This window comes from Bubalus kerabau, chromosome 14 (genome assembly GCF_029407905.1).
Source record: "Bubalus kerabau isolate K-KA32 ecotype Philippines breed swamp buffalo chromosome 14, PCC_UOA_SB_1v2, whole genome shotgun sequence".
Classification (NCBI taxonomy): Eukaryota; Metazoa; Chordata; class Mammalia; order Artiodactyla; family Bovidae; genus Bubalus; species Bubalus kerabau.
The window spans coordinates 78,351,118-78,374,146 of record NC_073637.1 but is presented as its reverse complement, the minus strand read 5'-3'; the positions used below and the strand labels follow the sequence as shown (position 1 = coordinate 78,374,146).

Sequence of the window (23,029 nt, the reverse complement as noted above, 5' to 3'; positions counted from 1 at the left end):
GGCCGGCTATAGTCCATGGGGTTGAAAAGAGTCTACACAACTAACACTTTCACTTCCACTATTGTTAGTATTGCTAACCAGCTGTGGTCTTAGAGGACTCCTCTGCAAGGTGGGTTTTATATCCATTGAGTTCATAATGATTGCTTCCTTTAATCCCACCTGGTGGGTTGATCTGATACTTGACTGACATAACCCTGGCTTGGATAAAAATCAGTTGATGTTTGACATTTTATTAAAATCTCATACTCCCCAAGTAAGAGGTAATAGTCATATACATAGAACATTTAACCAAGACTAAGTGCAATGCAAGACTTTAACACACACACACACACACAATTAAGAGAAAAACCTAGTGAATCATTTCAGAGCCAAGACCAACCTAATCAAAACGGAGGGAAGAAACATCATCAAGAAAGTACAGAAAGAAAATAACCTTCTAGGTACCATTAGGAGAATACCAATTGCACAAAGCTGATGACAACGGAGAATAGGGATTTTTTCCTTAATAATCTTCTTATTGCCACTGCAGAAGATCACAGTCTCAGATATGCCCTAGAAACTAAGCTAGAGATTTGCTTGTGGTTTCTCAAGGGTGCCGGCAAGGTCTTTTCTTGTCATTAGTTTAAACTCCTATCCTGGCTATAATCTCTCGGGGAACTAGCTAGAGTGTATCTAAAGATCATCACATATTTATTGTTTAGCCTTTTCTTTGACTTCGATCGTCAGAACCTCTTCCCCGGCCTCGGCAGAAGGAGCCATGCTGATGATGAGTGATTGACGGGTGGTTCCTCTGGGTAAAACCGCCTTTCTAATTGCCTGGGGCGCTTCCTCCGCTGTAATGGAACTCGTTTGACATTTGGATGTTTCAAGTGGTTTCTCTGCTGTTGGTCTTCCTTTATCTTCAGATTCTTTTCCTTTATCCTCTTCTTCCTGGTTTTCATCTTTTCGCTAGAAGAAAGTTATTGAAAAGAATTGATTGGTACTGAAATCATAATCGAGGATATTGGAGTCTTTTGATTACTATGCAATACCTAAGGATCGCAGTCAAAAGACTGACGTAATATGGGAATCCTGTCTGCCTTTGACTATCCTTTAACTAAGTTTTCAGATGTGCTGGAGAATGGGGTTGAGCTGTCACCTTTGAAATCAGGGTTAGTGTGCCTTACATTTCTGTTCCTGCCAAGGAATTTGCTCCCTATTGGCCCCCATGGTCTCTTAATTATTAGACTTAGTGCTCAAGACGCTTTGCTCTTCAAATATTTACTTATTTTATGACGATAAAATTTTAAATATTTATCTTTTAATAAAAAAGTATTAGCCCAATACCAAATAATGCTCTAAAAACACTCTAGAACTATGGTTTTCCTCCTGCATAAGCTCATGGGAGCATCTCAGGGAGAAATTCATGTCTCCTTCCTAGTATAGTCTTCTCCATTTGCCCTGTGGGTATTTGATATAGTTTTAGAAACTTTGGCATTTAGTGTCATCTGTAGAAATTTCACATTAAGAAACATACCATGCTCTTTGCTGGTGATGCTTGAGATCAGTTTGAGAGAGGCTTGTACAGGGTATGAAGGCGCATATACGGAGTTGAGAGCCTTACTTAACACACAGAGTTGTTTTCCCCATAAGTCTTCTACACAGATTATTATTTTCCTGCCAATTAAACGAGGCATCCGGTGTACCCTGACCTCCATCACAGTGTTGTGTGTGTGGAAAAGGAAGAGGCAAGTTTGAATCTCTTGAGTGTGATTGACTTTATAATATTTGCTTTACCAATTTTCGGAGTCACAGATACTCATTTCTTACTGTTTTAGAGACAACAAAATAACTAGATTCAGAAAACTTGAATCTCTGCTCTGTTTTTCGGGATCTGCCCTCATAAACTTATCATGAGAATCAAAGAAATATGAAAAAAAAAAGAGAAAAACGAAAACATTTCAGTTTCATGACATTTCTAGGAATTAGGAGACAGCTTGGTGTAGGTGTTGAAGTCTGAATTTCTGACTAGTAACTTTTGCTCTGTCATTGATGGTGATCTTATCTAAATAATTGATCTGGATCTCAGTTTATTCAGCTATAACATGAAGGCTGAGATGCCCTCTGTGAGGTTACTTCTGACTTAGTGATAGTAATTGAATGAATACTGGTGAAAATGTTTAACGGCTGGTAAAATGCCTTACACATTTATAGGTATATATATGTTTATATAAATACAGTTGATCCTCATTATTCATGGTGGTTTTGTTCTATAAAGCTGCCATGAACACTGAACTAGCAAACCCTGCTCTTTGGGGTAATGCAGGTTTAGGATCCTACAAGCCTCTGGTTTTAACATTTTTGTCAACTCCTCAATACATAACTTTGTTTTACATACATTTCTATTTAGAAACACCTTATTTAATATGTATGGTTTATTCATTACATTGAACTCACAGCCAATAGCACTCTGACTCATGCCCGGATGAAGCTTATCTAATACACGTGTTTCTCTGTAGGGCACATCACTGCATTTTTGCCCTTTGGAACACAGTACTTTGGCACTATGTTTGAGGGCCATTTTTAATAGTGTGTGTGTGGGGGGGGGAATGCACAAAAATACAAAAAAACATGACAATAAATAGACCATGAAAAGTTCATTCATTCACAGTGTGAGAGCTGAAACCAGAAGGCAGAGTGTCTCCTTGTTCAAATCCAGCTGAAAACATGTGCCTTCAGAAACTTAAATTTTTGCTACTCTGTACATGTATGCCTGTGAATGACCCCCAAACACCTTAAATATTGGTTTTGAGGCTACAAACACACTGTAGTGAGTAAGCAGTTTCACAAACACAGAAAACACAAATTGAGCCGCCAGGGATGCCATATACACAGAAGTGCGGTGTTGGGTTTAGTCGCTCAGTCATGTCCAACTTTTTGTGACCCCATGGACTGTAGCCCACCAGACTCCTCTGTCCATGGGGATTCTCCAGGCAAGAATACGGGAGTGGATTGCCATTCCTTTCTCCAGGGTATTTTTCCTGACCCAGGGATCGAACTTGGGTCTCCTGCATTGCAGGCAGATTCTTAACCGTCTGAGGAATATAGAATCCAACAGAAATCAGTCTAGATTAAAGTGGCTACCCAGTCCAGTATTCTTGCCTGGAGAATTTCTTGGACAGAAAGCCTGGCGGGCTATAGTCCATGGGGTCACAAAGAGTCAGACACTGCTGAGCAACTAACCCTTTCACCTTTTGTCATATATATATATATATATATATAGTCACAAAACACTAAAACTGTCATAATAAACCCAGGGGGTTAACTGTGATGATACATGGGTATACAGTAAATAATAGTAAGTGCTGTGTATAATGTAGCAATTATATGCATTAGATGAATCCAGATTATCCCAGTGTCTGACATGGGATTAAAGTAGGAGCTTGTCTGAGTGTATTTCGTCCCCGGGGTCTCTGTTACAGCCCTCCTTTCCCTCTGTCCTATTACCTGAGCGGTTTGTTCTCTCTTCAACATGAGTAGTCTTGCAAGACCTGCTTTTCCAGAGCTTCCCAGAAGAGCTTTAAACATTTTTGGTGTTTCTTGTTTCGGTGGGAAGAGAAAGGCAAGTCCTTTGTTTGGGGGGGTTGCCCCTGTGCCTGGAGCTTTGTTCTTTAGAAGCACTCTGTGGGCAGGAGAGAAAGGCCATTTTAGATAGCATTGTGACGATTCTGGAAGAACTTCCCAGAAATACTATCTTTTTGCCTAATCTGTGAAGTTTTCAATGCATAACCACATAAACAATAGTATGTTAGGTGGTTCTCCTGGAAACAGTTAACTGCAGCCATGAACACAGTGTCAAATGAAGCCAACTCCTCTCTAATGGGTTTTTTTTTTTTTCTCTAATGAGATTTCAAAGGTGGTACCTGGCTTTCTTCATGAGCAGCTTTTCAGAATCTGGATAATGCACTAGAATTTCTTGGAGGGTCTTTTTGTCCAGAGTTAAAAGATTGGCAAAGCCATGGGCCACCACGTTGGCTGTTCTTCGGTTTCCTCCTCTTGCCGCTAGAAGGCTGTAAGAGAGAAAAGCAAATCTTTGCCACCATATTCTATCTCCCTCCACCAAAATCTTTAAAAAAATAAATACCACATGTCAGAGCCATTTATACTGCTTCGGGGTCATTCCCTGGAGTGAGAGGTCAGGTGATTCTGTGGAGAGAGTCAGGATGTGGCGGCAATAGAAGTGGCAACAGCTTTTAACTTGTTTGGCATCTAACTCCCGCCTCAAATCAAGGCTTTGTAGCCATCAGAGCCAAGGAGACTCTTCCTCCCAGATTCCAGAAGTGCTGCCTCTCTTTGGTGGGAATCCTTTATTTGCTCTTCCAGGTTCACATTTTATCCCTCCTGACCTCTTTGCCCTCCAGGAAGCTGAATTGTGGGTTTGCTCTCTGACTTTGATTTGGGGTGAGCCAATGGGAAATAGGAGGAGGAAGTCAGAAAGCAGGTAGAGAGTGCTTTTGGAGCATTTATTCCCCCATTCTTGCCCTGCCAGGACTTAGGTTAGCAATGGCTGCAGTTGCTACCAAAAATCCACAGCCCCTGACACGTGGCCATCTCCTAGAAGAACAGCTCCCACAGATTTCTTTCTGGGCCCTGATAACATGCCCTGCCCTTGTCCCCTTTAGGCTTGGCTGTGAAAACAGCTCCCTTGTAGCTAGCTTTGAGGTGTATCAGCATCTCTTGTTGGGTACTCTTAGATTTGTCTTTTAATTTTCTTTGACTGACTTCTGTCAAAAATCCCTTTATTAAAGTCTTCTTAGTTAATTTCCTTAAAGGTACATTCTGTTTCGCCTGTACTCTGAGCAATAAAGCTCTGACAGCAAATCTTAATGATACTTTGGTAACACTAGGTGGATTCAGTCTCTTCCTATAAGTAGTTTCCAGATCAAATTATTTCTCAGTATCATAAATTCCTCTGTAGTACCGTCATTAGGGCTTCCCAGTGGCTCAGTAGTAAAGAATCTGCCTGCCAAGCAGGAGACACAGGTTCAATACCTGGGTTGGGAAGATCCCCTGGAGAAGGAAATGGCAACCCTTTCTAGTATTCTTGTCTGGAAAATTCCATGGGCAGAGGAACCTTGGCAGGCTACGGTTTGTGGGGTTGCAAAGAGTTGAACGTGGCTTAGTGAAACAATAGCTATGGTCATTCATATACCACTTTTCACTTGGAATGTTCGAGAATTGTGGGTTTTATATCTCTCAGGGTATCAGATCAGATCAGATCAGTCACTCAGTCGTGTCTGACTCTTTGCGACCCCATAAATAGCAGCACGCCAGGCCTCCCTGTCTATCACCAACTCCCGGAGTTCACTGAGACTCACGTCCATCGAGTCAGTGATGCCATCCAGCCATCTCATCCTCTGTCATCCCCTTCTCCTCTTGCCCCCAATCCCTCCAGTATCAGAGTCTTTTCCAATGAGTCAACTCTTCGCATGAGGTGGCCAAAGTACTGGAGTTTCAGCTTTAGCATCAGTCCTTCCAAAGAAATCCCAGGGCTGATCTCCTTCAGAATGGACTGGTTGGATCTTCTTGCAGTCCAAGGGACTCTCAAGAGTCTTCTCCAACACCACAGTTCAAAAGCGTCAATTCTTCGGCACTCAGCCTTCTTCACAGTCCAACTCTCACATCCATACATGACCACAGGAAAAACCATAGCCTTGACTAGACGAAACTTTGTTGGCAAAATAATGTCTCTGCTTTTGAATATGCTATCTAGGTTGGTCATAACTTTCCTTCCAAGGAGTAAGCGTCTTTTAATTTCATGGCTGCAGTCACCATCTGCAGTGATTTTTGGAGGCCAAAAAAATAAAGTCTGACACTGTTTCCACTGTTTCCCCATCTATTTCCCATGAAGTGATGGGACCGGATGCCATGATCTTCGTTTTCTGAATGTTGAGCTTTAAGCTAACTTTTTCACTCTCCACTTTCACTTTCATCAAGAGGCTTTTTAGCTCCTCTTCACTTTCTGCCATAAGGGTGGTGTCATCTGCATATCTGAGGTTACTGATATTTCTCCCAGCAATCTTGATTCCAGCTTGTGTTTCTTCCAGTCCAGTGTTTCTCATGATGTACTCTGCATAGAAGTTAAATAAGCAGGGTGACAATATACAGCCTTGATGAACTCCTTTTCCTATTTGGAACCAGTCTGTTGTTCCATGTCCAGTTCTAACTGTTGCTTCCTGACCTGCATACAAATGTCTCAAGAGGCATATCAGGTGGTCTGGTATTCCCATCTCTTTCAGAATTTTCCACAGTTGATTGTGATCCACACAGTCAAAGGCTTTGGCATAGTCAATAAAGCAGAAATAGATGTTTTTCTGGAACTCTCTTGTTTTTTCCATGATCCAGCGGATGTTGGCAATTTGATCTCTGGTTCCTCTGCCTTTTCTAAAACCAGCTTGAACATCAGGAAGTTCATGGTTCACATATTGCTGAAGCCTGGCTTGGAGAATTTTGAGCATTACTTTACTAGCGTGTGAAATGAGTGCAATTGTGTGGTAGTTTGGGCATTCTTTGGCATTGCCTTTCTTTGGGATTGGAATGAAAACTGACCTTTTCCAGTCCTGTGGCCACTGCTGAGTTTTCCAAATTTGTTGGCATATTGAGTGCAGCACTTTCACACAGCATCATCTTTCAGGATTTGGAATAGCTCCACTGGAATTCCATCACCTCCACTAGCTTTGTTCGTAGTGATGCTTTCTAAGGCCCACTTGACTTCACATTCCAGGATGTCTGGCTCTAGGTCAGGGATCACACCATCATGATTATCTGGGTCGTGAAGATCTTTTTTGTACAGTTCTTCTGTGTATTCTTGCCATCTCTTCTTAATATCTTCTGCTTCTGTTAGATCCATACCATTTCTCTCCTTTATCGAGCCCATCTTTGCATGAAATGTTCCTTTGGTATCTCTGATTTTCTTGAAGAGATCCCTAGTCTTTCTCAGGGTATAGCTGGGGCATTTTGCCTTTTGGAAGTAGCCAATACATAGTTATCAAATAAATGAACAATGGAGTGAATGAAACAAATGAATATAACATCTGTAATTCAGCAGTCATCTAGAAAATGAGGGTTGATCTTTGAAAACAAGACAATAAAAAGCACATTTCAAATGTTAAAAAAAAAACAAAACACTACAGGCTCTGCAGTGAGATGGTAACACTCCCTGAGATTCAGCCTCTTGGAGTCAACCATTTAGGAATGGAGAAAGAAGTCTCATATTAATGAAAACAATCTCCAGAGTTGGGAAGGACTGAGCAAGCGGTCTGGCAATGGAAATGCTCACACTTTCACAGCCCTGCCTTTGGGGGCAATGAGATGTGAGAAGCTGCCTGGATCTTGGGCCTGAAGATTGATATCAGACCATGTGTATTTCTCCAGCTGTTGTTGTAGAAAATGGAACATTCTGACTGGCCATTAATCATTAGAAAACTAACACAGAGTTTAGCTGTGGCATGTAAAGAGCGTGGAAGCTGTCATTCCTGTCTTTACCACTTGAAAAAGTTGAACAAACTGAAAACCCAATGACTTTTCTCAGACCTGTCAGAGAACTGAGGTTGCAAGGTCAATCCCTGTCCCAGTCTGGATAATCAGATGATTTCAGAAGGTCATGGCCAGACCTGCTCATCTGGGCAGAAGCCCTTGGAGCTGTAACTGGTAGGGAACACTTAAATGGTAATTTTGACAAATTGCTATAGGTTGAGAGTAAATTATCAAGAGAATGAGAAACTCAGAGGGTCGCAATGAGGGGGAAACTGATACTTTTATGGGTTTGACGTTGAGAAACTCCAGCAAATTCTCATGGTTGAGAGCCAAGAAAGATCTGCTTGCTGGTCTGGCAGTAAAAGGGGACAATTAATCATTGTTAAAAAACAAAACAAAACAAAACTCCCAGAGTGTATTTTTTTCTCCATCACAAAGGCCTACATCCAGGGAAAAAGATTACCAGAGTCTTATCCACCTTCAGGAAGGGCATTTCTCTCCCTCTAGGCACTTCTAGCCTTCCTGTCTTATGTAATAGGATAAGAAGGACCTGTGAAGATCGCATCCCAGGGAATTAAGTGCCCTAAAAGACTGAGATTTAATCCTAAAGTCTGAGCTCTCCCCCATACCTTAGCACCATGTCAAAGGGGCTTCTGTAAAAAAGAGTGGATTATAGTTGAAAAATGCAGACTTGCTCTGAGGAGGAGTGTTTAAGGAAGGCCAAAGGCAACAGAGGAGATGGAAACAAGGGCGCTAGAGACATTTAGAAGCTCTAGCACCCACAGCTACAGCAAACGGTAAACACAGCTCAACTACTAATGAGAGTACTATAACATCTCATTCTAAACCTTTCGCCTCAGTTCCCATTACATCATGTACAACTTTTAACAAAAATTACAAAGCACGCTAAAAAACAAGTGAAATACAGCTGGAAGAGCCAAAGAAAGCATCAGAACCAGACTGAGATGTAAAACAGATGTTGGAATTATCAGATAGAGACTTTAAAATAACATGATTAATATGTTAAAAGATCTATTGGAAAAAGTAAGCATCATTCAAGAACAGATGGGTAATGTAAGCAGAGAGATAAAAATTCCAAGACAGGTTCTAGAGGAAATGTTAGAAATCAAAAATACTGTAGCAGAAATGAATAGTGACTTTGATGGGCTCATCAATAGACTGAGTATGGCCAAGAAAAGATTACATGAGATGTGTAGAAAGTCCTGAACTGAAATGCAAAGAGAGAAAAAGAAAATAAAAGCAGAACACCGAGAACTGTGAGACATTCTCAAAAAGTATTATATACACACACACACACACACACACACATACACACACAGAAGCACCTACCAATCTCTAATACTAAAAAAAGAACTTGAAGTAATTATAGCAAGAACTTTCCCAAATTAATGACAGACAACAAACCACAGTTCCAGGAAGCTCAGAGAATACCAAGCAGAAGAAATTCCCACCCCCATTCCTTAGCATATCATATTTGAATTGTAGTAAACCAAAGACACTCTTGAAAAGAGATAAGAGGGAAAACATTACTTATAAAGGAATGATAATAAAAATTATGGTGAACTTTTCATCAGAAACCATGCAGGTAAGAAGAGAGTGGAGTGAAATATTGTGCCTGAGAGGAACAAAATCATCAACCTAGAATTCTATGCATAGTAAAATTATTCTTCAAAAGTGAAGGAGAGACAAAGATTTTCTCAGAAAACCAAAAACTGAAGGACTTTGACATTAGCAGAACTACTTTTTAAAAATGTTGAAAGAATTTCTTTGGGAAGAAGTAAAATGATACAGATTAAAAACTTAGGTCTATAAAGAGAATTAAAGACATGGGAGAAGGAATAAGTAGAGGTAAATAAAAGTTTTATTTTTCTTATTTTTGATTGATCTAAAGTATAACTTTAAATAAAGTAGCAGTGTATTGGGTGACTGAGCATAGGGATAAGTGAAATGACCGACATTAATGTCTTCAGGGCTGGTACGGAAGGCAGTTATAAGACTCCTGGATTACCTGTTATGTCAGTCAGTTCAATCCCTCAGTCGTGTCTGACTCTTTGTGACCCCATGGACCACAGTATGCCAGGCATCCCTGTCCATCACCAGCTCCCAGAGTTTACCCAAACTCATGTCCATTGAGTCGGTGATGCCATCCAACCATCTCATCCTCTGTTGCCCCCTTCTCCTCCCGCCTCCAATCTTTACCAGCATCAGGGTCTTTTCCAATGAGTCAGTTCTCCCCATCAGGTGGCCAAAGTATTGGAACTTCAGCTTCAGTATTGGTCCATCCAATGAATATTCAGGACTGATTTCCTTTAGGATGGACTGGTTGGATCTCCTTGCAGTCTGAGGGACTCTCAAGAGTCTTCTCCAACACCAGAGTTCAAAAGCATCAATTCTTCAGCACTCAGCTTTCTTTATGATCTAACTCTTACATCCATACATGACTACTGGAAAAATCACAGCTTTGACTCTACAGAACTTTGTTGGCAAAGTAATGTCTCTGCTTTTTAATATGCTGCCTAGGTTGGTCAGAGCTTTTCTTCCAAAGAGCAAGTGTCTTTTAATTTCATGGCTTCAGTCACCATCTGCAGTGATTTTAGAGCCCTAGAAAATAAAGTCTGTCACTGTTTCCATTGTTTCCCCATCTATTTGCCATGAAGTGATTTGCCATGAAGTAACGTGTGATACCGGAGAAGGCAATGGCACCCCACTCCAGTACTCTTGCCTGGAAAATCCCATGGATGGAGGAGCCTTGGTGGGCTGCAGTCCATGGGGTCACTAAGAGTCAGACATGACTGAGCGACTTCACTTTCACTTCTCACTTTCATGCATTGGAGAAGGAAATGGCAACCCACTGCAGTGTTCTTGCCTGGAGAATCCCAGGGACGGGGGAGCCTGGTGGGCTGCCGTCTACGGGGTCGCACAGAGTCGGACACAACTGAAGCGACTTAGCAGCAGCAGCAGCAGCAGCAACGTGTGATACTGGTGTAGTGTAAATGTGAAGGTAAACTTATTTTAAAATGTGTATGGCAAACACTGAAATTTTTTGCAATGAATCATAATAGATATGTTAAGAGAAAAAGAGAATTATATAAAATGCTCAATTAAAACCAGAGAGGGCAAAAATAAATAAATAAAATAGAGGGAAGAAAAGCTTATTGTTAGGCCACCATAGGGCATCAGAGACTCCTACCTGAACTTCATGTTAAATTTGAGTTAAGACTATTCAGGTCACTTAAGAATGGATTTACTCCTCCTAGATGGAAACTACTTCTTTGGAATCCACACATGTTGACCATGTTAAGGCCTACTTATTTTGCTCAAGATCTCACATTAAAAACTTAAAAGTTTGTTTCTCCATGGCCAAAAAAACCCTATTTACTTTATAGTCCTTTCCTGAGGTTCTCCCCAAGACAAGCTCTGCCTTCAATTTCTTTTCTTTTTTGAGGAAGAAAAAGAAATTTTACTGTATCATTCATCTATTTTATCATCTGTCTTCCTACCTATCTATGAAATGGATGTTAACATTTGAAGGACAGTGATTGGATAAGCCTATTTCATTCACAGTCCTATCTCCTTGGAATAGAGTAATCCAGTGCCTAGGCAGGGCTAGATGGCATTGAGGGGCTTAATTTGGAACTTAATTTGGACCTGAGATTGTCTCTGTGTGTGTCAGACTATGAGAGCAGAACAGAAAATAACATATTTAAATGTCAAGTTATTTTGAGATTTCTCAAGCCTTAATTAAAGTTGCCTACAGGTTACACATTTGGAGGGCTTGATGAGTTTTTGAACGGAAGAAATAGTCTGTCTGCCAGATGGATTTTGCCCAAACTCTCTCAGCAATGTTTAAAATAGCATCTTTTTTTTCCTTCTGTCCACAAAATGCTTCTCCAGCATTCCACCAATGGAAAGTTTCGCTCACTAAATAGCTTAGTAAGAAGATCTCTAAATATTTCCAAGCCCACAGTGTTTCGGAAAGAGCACGTGCTGGAGGGTGAACAGCTGAGGTTAATGATAAGTGTCCCCAGGTCAAAAATAGCGAATAGAGCAACAGCTCAGAAAACGATGGGATGGATTCTAATCCCAGGTCTGCCTCTGTTTGCTGGGACCTTAAACAAGAACTTAAGGACCTTTTAGATGTTTCCTCCAAGCACATAAGTAATTATTGAGCACCTATCATGTATTCAGCAGGCCTAAAGGAAAAACACTAAAGCATGATATGGTTTTGTGCGAAGAGTACAGATTTTGGAACCAGATAACTCTACCATTTATTTATTTATAATGTTTAAAATTTTAAAAATTGAACTATAGTTGAACTTTGCTATTTATTAAGTATATTTCTGAGTAAGATACTTAATCTCTCTTTTGGGAAGCAAGACCATCTTTAGGCACCTACTATAGGTTTCATTATCTTTAGGGAGAAATAGGTGTTTGTGGACTCCTGACATTCAATTATGAAGGTGTAATTAGGTAAAACTCCTGGCTGAGAAGTTTTAAACCCTAATTTGGGGTATGTAATTGTAATAAGTATCAATAAGTATAATAAACTTTATTATTCAAGGTTTTCCAGAGAAACAGAAAAAACTAGGGTGTGTGTGTGCGTGAGCGCAAGTGCGCATGCGTGTGCTCACACGAGCGTGTGCACGCGCACACACACACGTATGTATATATAAAAGGAGATTTATTGTGGGTATTGGCTCACGTGGTTATGGAGACTGAGAAGTCCCACCGTCTGCCACATACAAGCTGGAGACCAGCAAGCTGGTGGTACAATTCAGTCTGGGTCCAGAGGCCTGAGAAAGCAGAAAGAGGAGCCTCTGGTGCAAGCGCAAGTCTGGGTCTGAACTTTCAGAACCAGGAGCTCTGATGCCTGAGGGCAGAAGGCAGATGCGCTAGCTCAAGCTGAGAGGGTGAATTTGCCCTTTTTTTGCCTTTTTGTTCTATTCAGGCCCTCAGTGGATCGGGTGGTTCCTCCTACATTGCTGAGGGTGATCTTCCTTACTCAGTCTCTGATTCAAATGCTAATTTCTTCCCCAAACACCCTCGCAAACACACCCAGAAACAATGCTTTATCAACTATCTGGGCATCCTTTAGCTTCATCAAGTTGACATACAAAATTAACCATTATATTACTAGCATGAGAAAGGTGAATAAGTGAATGAAATCAGTGATGGGAATGTCAGAGGGAAAAGGTATAAATATATTTAGTGTGAGATGACCTGTATGTGCAAAACTTGATAAATGTCAGGAATCAGTAGCAATATGGAGGTTATATATGTACGTATATAGCATATTTACATATATATTATACATGTATAATATACACACATATTATACATGTATGTAATATACATACATCATATACATATAATATGTAATATGCACATATACAATAAACAATCATGCCTATATATGTGTCTATGTATACATAGGTACATGTTGTGTGTATACATCAGAAAGAGCTAGAATATTCAGATGGTCCCTTGTCAGTCATTCATTCCCAGTTCTTTTCCAGGCCTGCCACGTATGGCATCATAAATTGTGCACAGCACACACCAACTATAATATGACTGGAACACACCATCACAGCCCTTTTTAGCAGAGCTGGTTTACGCAGAAGGCATTCACAAGGATAAGCAGAATACAAAAGAGCCTAAGAGCAAAAGAAAAACAAAAATGGAAACATGAAATGAGGTTTATACAAGATTGCAAACTCTGCCACCAGAGGGCTTCAAATTTGGCTTTAAGTCTCTTACATCATAAAAAGCGATCAGTTCTTAGTTTTAAGACAGAAATACCTCCTGAAGGGCTTTAGTAGAGAGGCCACCACGTAAACGGGTGGACAACAAGTTCATATTCTTATCACAGATGCGAAACTAAGTTTGCCAGCACCGTTTGTGATGCGGTCCTCAGTAAACGCCGTGTGTCATTCCAAAGTCCAGTTCCATCAGAGCAATTCTGTGGGCGGGGAGGGCAGTCAGTATAGTGCATATAAGGTACTCCTCGCTCTTTGTTTTCAGTGGTACCCAGACTATCTAGAGAAAAATAATCCTCCTAAACAATGCCTTTCTCAACTGTTCTCTTGATTAGTAGTTTTTTCTAAGAGTTTGAGATTGTACGGACCATTACACTTTGGAGGCCAATCATGCAGAAACATATAAGAAATCCACTGTATGAACTGAAAAGGAAAGAAAAAAAGAAATTAGAGATAAATCAGGAGTGTGTAGAAATAGCATACTCCATAATGACCTAGATACTGTGCTAAGTTCTGGGGTTATAAAGATGATTAATATCTGTCCTCAAACCAAGAGGGTACCTGCCTACACTTGGTGGGAATGTAAATTTGTGCAGCCACTGTGGAGAACAGTGTGGAGGTTCCTTAAAACACTACCATATGGTTCAATAATCCCACTCCTGGGCATGTACCCGGAAAAGACAGAAGCGCTGAAAAAGATACATGCACCCCAGTGTTATAGCATCACTATTTACAATAGCCAAGACGTGAAAGCAAGTGTCCATTGGCAGATGAATGGATGTATGTGTTACACACACATACACAATGAAATATTAGTCATAAAAAAGAATGAAATAATGTCATTTGCAGCACCATAGATGGACGTAGACATTATCATATAAAATGAAGTAAGTCAGATAAAGACAAATATTATATTATGTATATGTGGAATCTAAAAATTAGTACAAATAAACTTATTTGCAAAACAGAAATGGACTCACAGACATAGAACACAAACTTATGGTTACCAAACAAGAAGGGACAGGAGGTAAATCAGGAGTATGGGATTAACAGATGCACACTACCAAATATAAAATAGAGAAACAAAATTATTTACTGTAGAGCACGGGGAATTATATTCAATATCTTATATAAACTATAATGGAAAAGGATAAAGAAAGAATATAGATATATACATATATATGTATAACTGAGTCACTCTGCTGTATAACTGAAGCTAACACAATATGGTAAATCAGCTATATTTCAATAAAAAAAAAACTATCTGACCTCAAGTTTCTTGCGATTCAGGAGTGGGAGAAGCATGAGTGAGGTTATCCGACTTTTTCTAGTTGTCTAGTCAACCAGAAAATATTGATAATGATATTAGTAATAGTGACAGTTTTATAGTAATAGCTAATATTTGGGGGCATTTTTCTAAGTTCTTTTTGTATATTAATACATATAATGCTTTTCAAATCCTATGAAGTAATTATGTATTATTATTACTCCTTTTAACTTTTATTTCATGAAGAAATGAAACCTCAGTTTGGAACCTTGCCCAGAGTCACACAGCTCATTGTTGATGAGTTGGATGCAAACCCAGACAGACGTCTTAAACAGAGATGCACAGTTCAGAATGATTAATGCCTTGATAACTGTAAGAAATGAGAATGCTTCCTAAAATGAAGAAGTTTCTTGACTAAAAGCATTTTCTCACATAGAATTATTCCCTATAGTAGAAATAAATCCAACTCTAAATACTGTCTATGGAAAGAATAGCAATCATATCCCATGCCAAGTGAGAGATCACAACTTCAAATATCTACTCTCATTAAGCAAATTTCCAACAGGATTATATTTGGAAGGTAGGAGGTTAGGTCACCTAAGTAGGCTTTTTTGAGATACTCTTTAAATTTTTTCAGTGTTATTGGAAAATACTTCGTTGCTTGAATATTTTTACCATTTCACTAAAAATAAATTCTAATGAAACTTTAGTGGGTTAGCAAATATCAGAGGATGTTCTTATGTCACCTCTGCCCAGGCTGCTTGCTCTTTGCCGTGACTTTGATATTCATAAAATTACTGCAAGGCAAACACATGTTAACCTTCATGTTTGAGAAAAATCTCTGGGTATGGATTTTCATCAGGGTTAGAGGGTTCAGATTTCACAGATACAAAACATGTAGCCCTCTTTGCCCCAAGAGGTCTTTATTTCAGAGTTGAATTGGCCTTAGAAATGGATGATCAATGAAGAATCCAGGTAAAAATTCTAAGAAAGGAGAAAGGAAAAAAAGAATATCATGCACTTTTTACTCCATGCTTTACTTATATCCCTTCAACTACCCAGGAAGATATATGATACTCTGCTAGAAAATAGCTAACGATGTCATACGTTAATGACCACATCAACCTGGTGAGGTAGGTTATCAGCCTACACTTATTGACATAGAAATTGAGGTCCAGAGTCCACTGAAGTGACTTATTCCAGAACAGATACTTATGCTTTCCGCTGTTGAAATCCAAGATCAGAGCTGACCTCCAGTCATGAGGTCTTTTCTTTATATCCTAACTCGAGCGCTGCTAATGAAGCCATTGTTATTGTTTTAAGGTTATGGATTTGCCTATGGATGTCAGAAAAAATCAGGGAGGAAGCCTGCTAGGCTGGCCAGGATAAGCTCTGCCAAATTCTGAGCGTTAGATTCTTTACTCCCTCTCTGCTCTTCCAAACAATGGTAAAGATCCTTGATTTTCATAGAACTGGTTACCAGATGGTCACTTTATGAGGAGTTCTGAGAACATCTGAATACAGGTTTAAACTGGTACTGATAACAAGTATCAGTGTACTCCAAGCCAGGCTTCAACAGTATGTGAACCTTGAACTTTCAGATGTTCAAGCTGGATTTAGAAAAGGCAGAGGAACCAGAGATCAAATGGCCAACATCCACTGGATCATTAAAAAGCCAAGAGAGTTCCAGAAAAACATCTATTTCTGCTTTATTGACTATGCCAAAGCCTTTGACTGTGTGGATCACAATAAACTGTGGAAAATTCTTCAAGAGATGGGAATACCAGACCACCTGACCTGCCTCTTGAGAAATTTGTATGCAGGTCAGGAAGCAACAGTTAGAACTGGACATGGAACAACAGACTGGTTCCAAATAGGAAAAGGAGTTCGTCAAGGCTGTATATTGTCACCCTGCTTATTTAACTTCTATACAGAGTACATCATGAGAAACGCTGGGCTGGATGAAGCACAAGCTGGAATAAAGATTGCTGGGAGAAATATCAATAACCTCAGATATGCAGATGACACCACCCTTATGGCAGAAAGTGAAGAAGAACTAAAGAGCCTCTTGATGAAAGTGAAAGAGGAGAGTGAAAAAGTTGGCCTAAAGCTCAACATTCAGAAAACTAAGATCATGGCATCTGATCCCATCACTTCATGGCAAATAGATGGGGAAACAGTGGAAACAGTGACAGACTTTATTTTTTGGGGCTCCAAAATCACTGCAGATGGTGACTGCAGCCATGAAATTAAAAGACGCTTGCTCCTTGGAAGAAAAGTTATGACTAACCTAGACAGCATATTAAAAAGCAGAGACTTTACTTTGCCAACAAAGGTCAGTCTAGTCAAAGCTATGGTTTTCCGGTATTCATGTATGGATGTGAGAGTTGGACTATAAAGAAAGCTGAGTGCTGAAGAATTGATGCTTTTGAACTGTGGTGTTGGAGAAGACTCTTGAGAGTCTCATGGACTGCAAGGAGGTCCACCCGGTCCATCCTAAAGGAAATTAGTCCTGACTATTCATTGGAAGGGTTGATGCTGAAGTTGAAACTCTAATCCTTTGGCCACCTAATGTGAAGAACTGACTCATAGGAAAAGACCCTGATTCTGGGAAAATTTGAAGACGGGAGGAGAAGGGGACGACAGAGGATGAGATGGTTAGATGGCATCGTCGGCTCAATGGACATGAGTTTGAGTAAACTCTGGGAGTTGGTGATGGACAGGGAGGCCTGGCGTGTTGCAGTCCATGGGGTCGCAAGGAGTCAGACACGACTGAGTGACTGAACTGAACTGAACTGATAACAAAGTTGTTCACAGGAATATTGTGAAACTTAGGTGAGGGTTGCTCTTTGCTCTGAGGAAAAAGATGTTACACAATCAAAGACACTGTCTCTTGAAAAATGTGGTGAAAATACAAACACGTCTTTAAAAACATAGGTAGTATTCACAGTATTGAGCTAGAAAAAGATGGAAGTAAAATTTTTCTCCTTCAGTATTAATCAGTCTTCTTACCCCTTTCATACTTCCAATGTATCTATTATTTCTGTATTTTAGGAAAAGCAGTGTTGTGGAGGAAAGGATAACAGAGTTATTCTGATGAAGAATAAAAGTATGGAATTAAAATAGTTCAAAATAACTAAAACTCTACCTTATGTGCTCCTGTGTGCTAAGTCGCTTCGGTCATGTCTGATTTTGAGACAGTATGGACTGTAGCCCGCCAGGCTCCTCTGTCCATGGGGATTCTCCAGGCAAGAATACCGAAGTGGGTTGCCATGTCCTCTTCCAGGGAATTTTCCTGACCCGAGGATCGAACTCACATCTCTTTTGTCTCCTGCATTGGCAGGTGGGTTCTTTACCACTAGCGCCACCTGAGAAGCCCAGAACTCTATCTTGGTACTCACACTTTGAAAACTGAGTGGTTAGGAGAAACAGGCAAACTTTGTTTTGAGGGAACAAAGAAGTTTAAAATTATTTTGCAAAATATTTTGCCTTTTCACAATGGCTTAGAGTAAATATTTGTTAAATATTCTGCTAAATATGCAGGTGTGATTTGACCAATATAGCTGGTGGAAGTCAGAACTTAAATACTTTAAATGAAATCCAGAGTACATAAAACATCAGTTCAGTCACTCAGTCGTGTCCGACTCTTTGCCACCCTATGGACTGCAGCACACCAGGCTTCCCTGTCCATCACCAACTCCCGGACCTCACTCAAATTCATGTCCATTGAGCTGGTGATGCCATCCAGCCATCTCATCCTCTGTCATCCCCTTCTCCTACCACCTTCAATCATTCCCAACATCAGAGTCTTTTCAAATGAGTCAGTTCCTAAAACATATCACTGCATAAATTCTACTCAATAACTTGTTATGTGTGATGAAAAAAGAATGTTGTACAATGAAAGAAATGCGGAAAGTAAATGATTGCTTTTATGAAAATAAATAGGCCCAGAGGAAATTAATTCATTTAGAAAATATTTATTAAGGACCTATTATTTTCCATGCACTATTTAGAGAAATGAAAATTAAAACAACCTATTAAAATGCAAAACCAGTGAGAGTAATGAGGTAATATCACTGATGCTAGGGAAAAATAGCTTTATATTGCATGTTGTATCATAAATTGGTTCAATTTTTCTAGAAAATCATCTGCCCATATATTCCAAAAGTTATAGAAATGTTTCTACTTTTCGACCTAGTTATTTCACTTTGGGGAATAAACTTCAAAGAAATAAAAGAAAAGGAAAATGACTTTACAAGGACAAACATAGCAGTCTTATTCTTAATAATAAAAGCTGATAAAAAGGGCACAAGGCCGAATATGCATGTTCATGACAAAATGAATGTGCGTTAGTACATTTACAAAGATAGAAAGATAATGATGTTAACTTATTTATTCAATAGCTATTTATTAGGCGTTTATGTGGGCCAGGCACAGCCCTAAGGGCTGGGGATCAAGAGCAGATTGAGTGTGGTGTCAGCTAGGGCCTGTGTCTTTGTGCACAGTGGAAAAATACAGCCTCTCTGGGCAAATGCAGTCCTGTAGGTCAAGCTTGGCCAGAAAAATGCCCCCTTTTGCAAAGTAAAGGGCACCTGTGCATGAGGGGACTGCAACAGCAGGGCTCACACTCGGGAGCGGCGCACAGGCTGCATTGCAGACCTCCCAGCCCTTCCCTGGACATCCTGACACAGAGGGTGACCAGCACAACCACACAGAGGAGTCCTGGTGCTTACAGTTTAGTGAGGAAGGAAGAAAGACGCTGAGGAAATAAATGCACCAGTGAGTGCATGCTTACAAAGGGAAGTGCTCTGAAAGAAAGGAATGTAGCCCAACCAGAGCATATGGCAAGGAGACCAGGGAGGTCCCTACAGTGGAGAATAAAAGAGGTCCCAAAACAACCTGAGGTTAGGTTAATGGGGTGGGTAGTGCATTTGGGCAGAGGTAAAAACTCCCCATGGTTGCTATGGAAAAACAGCATGGAGATTCATCCAAAAAATTAAGACTTGAACCACCATATGATCCAATTGTTCCACTTCTGTATGTTCATCCAAAGAAAACAAAGACTAATTTGAAAAGATATATGCACCCCTATGCTTGTTCATTGCACCTCTATTTACAATAGCCATGATATGGAAACAGCCTAAGTGTCCATTAGTGAAAGAATGAAGAAGATGTGGTATACATACATAAAATACATAACCAGCGGGAATTTGCTATAAGATGCTGGGAGCTCACCCTGGTGCTCTGTTACAACCTAGACGTGGGATGGGGTGGGAGGTGGGAGAGAGCTTCAAGAGGGGGCACTTATGTATACCTATGGTTGATTCATGTTAATGTATGGCAGAAACCAACAAATCAACACAGTGTTGTGAACAACTCTCCTCCGATTAAAAATATATAAATTAAAAAGAAAAGACGTGGTAGATACATCCAACGGAATTCTACTCGGCCATAGGAAGATGAAATCTTGCCATTTGTGACAAAGATGGACCTTGAGGGTATTGTACTGGGTGAAATAAATCAGACAGAAGAAGACAAATACTATATGTTTTTTCTCATATGTAGAATATAAAAAACAAAACCAATGCAAAATAAATGAATAAACCAAACAAAAACATAGATACAGAGAACAGAATACTAGTTACCATCAAGGGTTTGGAGGACAGTGAAATGGATAAAAGGGGTCAACTATATAGGCAGATGAAAACTACATTTTTGTTGCTAAGCTTGCAGCAGTATAAGTCAAAATGTAATGTATACATGAAACATATCTAATGTCATAAACCAATATTACCTCATTTTTAAAATTTAAAATTAGGAAAAAATAAACCAACCCTCCACAGTTGATTGGCATGTGGCACATTCCTTGGCACATTCAAGGAATTGAAGTACGGATTAAAGTGGGCAAGGGCAGTGTGGTACACCCTGCAGTGGAGAGGTAGGCAGGAGCTGGATTCTGCAGGGTCTTGGAAGTCAGGCAAGAGCTGTGATCTTATTCTCTGATCTTATTTCTAGGAAAGCACTGACAGCATTGAGTGGTTTTAAGCAGGAAGGCAATGACACGGTCATCCCTGTTTCTGAAAGACCCCCCAGCCTACGAGTGGGGCCTGGATTACAGAGGGCGTGGTGGTTGGGGTGGGAGACTTGGAGCAGCGGCTGCAGTTGTCCAGTGAGAGAGGGAGGTGGTGTGGACGGAAGTGTGGGAGCAGAGAAGGAAAGGTACAAATGATCGGAGACACACTTTGGAGGTGAAACTGGTAGGTGTGGACCTGCCATGTAGGGTGAGTTGAAGGGGTGCCACGCAAACCTTTTTTTTTTCCCCAGTAAATTTCAAAGGTTAACAGTGTAAAGAGCTTAGTTTTATATTAGTTTCCTGGGGCTGCTGTAACAAATTCCTGCAAAACCAGTGACTACCAACAGATATTTATTTTCTCACAGTTCTGGAGGCCAGAAGTCCAAAATCAGGATGTTGGCAGGGCTGGCTCTCTCTGAGGACTCTAGGAAAGAATCCCGTCTTGCCTCTCCCAGCTTTGGTGGTTCCAGGAGTTCCTTGGCTGTGGCTGTGTAACTCCAGTTTCTGCCTCCATCTTCACGTGGCCATCCCCTCTCCTCCTTGTGTCTGTGTGTCTTCTCTTCTGTCTCATGTGAGGACGCTTGTCATTGGATTTAGGGTCCATCCGACAAAATCCAGAATGATCTCACCCTGAGATCCTTAGCTTAACTACATCTGCAAGCTCTTCTCCCCACCTCCCCCCACCGCCGACTCACAGGTTCCAGGGATTAGGGCATGGATATGTCTTTGTGGGGGCCAACGTTCAACCCATTACAAGCATTATGTGAACAATCTTTTATATACTGTTTGACTTCCCTGATGGCTCAGACGGTAAAGAGTCTGCCTACAAGGCTGGAGACCCGGGTTCCATCCTGGGCTGGGAAGGCCCCCTGGAGATGGAAATGGCAACCCACTCCAGTATTCTTGCCTGGAAAATCCCATGGACGGAGGAGCCTGGCAGGCTACAGTCCATGGGGTCGCAAAGAGTCGGACACGACTGAGCAACTTCACTTTCTTTCTTTCTTTTTTCACTTTGTATGGGCTACCAGGACTGACCTTCATGCACACATATTGTCCCACAAGTCTTTTGAGAAGCTCTGAAAGGTCTGCCTTCACCTCCCAAAGCAACTGCTAAATCTAACGGATTGATGCTTGTGAAACCTCTGCAGTCTATAACCTCCTGTGTATGCTCCATCATTGCGTGCAATCCGAGCATTTTATCACCTGCTATTGGAATCTTGCTGTTTCCTCGTCTCTTATTTGTAAGGCCCTTGGAGGAGGTGATTGTTTACCTTTCTTGTTCACCAGGCCAGGTGTGGCCTTCCTTGAGGCACTTCACATTATGCTGTACGGTGTCTCGAATATAATTTAAAAAAATTTTTTAAAATCAAATCGCAATTAACTACTTAATTAATTAGAGATTTCTGAATAGCACCTGCAAACTATTTTGGTTGGCAGAATATCAGCGAGAATCAACACATTGTATAGTTTTTCTATAGCTGCTGGTGACTTAAAGATGGAAAGTCTTAGTTGTTACATTTTAATTGCTTAGTCTATTAAGATCTGTTTGAGCAAATTAATTATAAATTAGTGGTAATTTCTGTTGTAAAGTCATGCATGAAACGCTATGGAACAACAGGGAGCAAGCAGCTGGTTATTTTGGTGGAGGTTAGAGGTGGCTTCCCCTGGAGGAGGGCATGGCAACCCACTTCAGTATTCTTGCCTGGAGAATCCCATGGACAGAGGAGCCTGGCAGGGCTCCTGGAAGTCCATGGGGTTGCAAAGAGCTGGACCCAACTGAGCGATTAAACAGCAGCAGTAGAGTTGGCTTCAGGGAGGTGACATGTGAATTGAAGTCTTGGGAGGCGAACAGATATTTTCCAGGGGGAGGTTATCCAAAGAAATCTGAAACCGGAGGGATTCCTATTGAAATCATAAGAGCACTAGCAAGGGAAAAATTTCAGATGCATTTTCAGGAAAAGTGAGATTTTTAACAGATGCAGAAGAAGGAGAGGAAGTGGTTAAATATATTCAGGGAATAAGACTTGGTAATAAATGTATTTGTGAAAAAAACCAACAGTGGAGTCAGAACTACTACAAGGCCATCGCCCAGCAGACCCTGGGTCTCTCTGTTAAAAATGGGGTGTCTGAACTCTTCAGATGTTAATTGGAAGTGTGGTCTGGGTTTTCTCCATGACAGGCTGTAAATCTATATTTTAGTCAGGGCTTTGCTCTTCTGGATTAGTATGTAATGTCCTTGAAAGCCCTCGGTTCTTTTTTCTTTCTTTTTTTTTCCAAAGAAAAAAGAACCTTCTTCAAAAAGTTACATGATGCTGTTGGACTTAGCTAGTTTTTACAAAGGTCACAGCATTTTTGAGTAGTAAACACGATTGCTAGATCTTTCCAGTATCTAGATAT

At 40.5% G+C, this 23,029-nt stretch overlaps 1 protein-coding gene across 1 annotated transcript in view; it reads right to left on the bottom strand.

The window, feature by feature from the left end:
- Positions 1–362: 362 nt before the first annotated feature.
- Positions 363–23,029, bottom strand: part of CNGB3 (cyclic nucleotide gated channel subunit beta 3) — a 190,713-nt gene continuing 168,046 nt past the window's right edge. The window contains exons 16-18 of the mRNA XM_055546721.1: positions 3,903–4,049; positions 3,487–3,661; positions 363–948 (exon numbers count right to left, since the gene is read on the bottom strand). Of these exons, the coding sequence (XP_055402696.1) occupies positions 691–948; positions 3,487–3,661; positions 3,903–4,049 (580 nt within the window). The 3' untranslated portion in view covers positions 363–690. The remainder of the gene's footprint in view (positions 949–3,486; positions 3,662–3,902; positions 4,050–23,029) is intronic.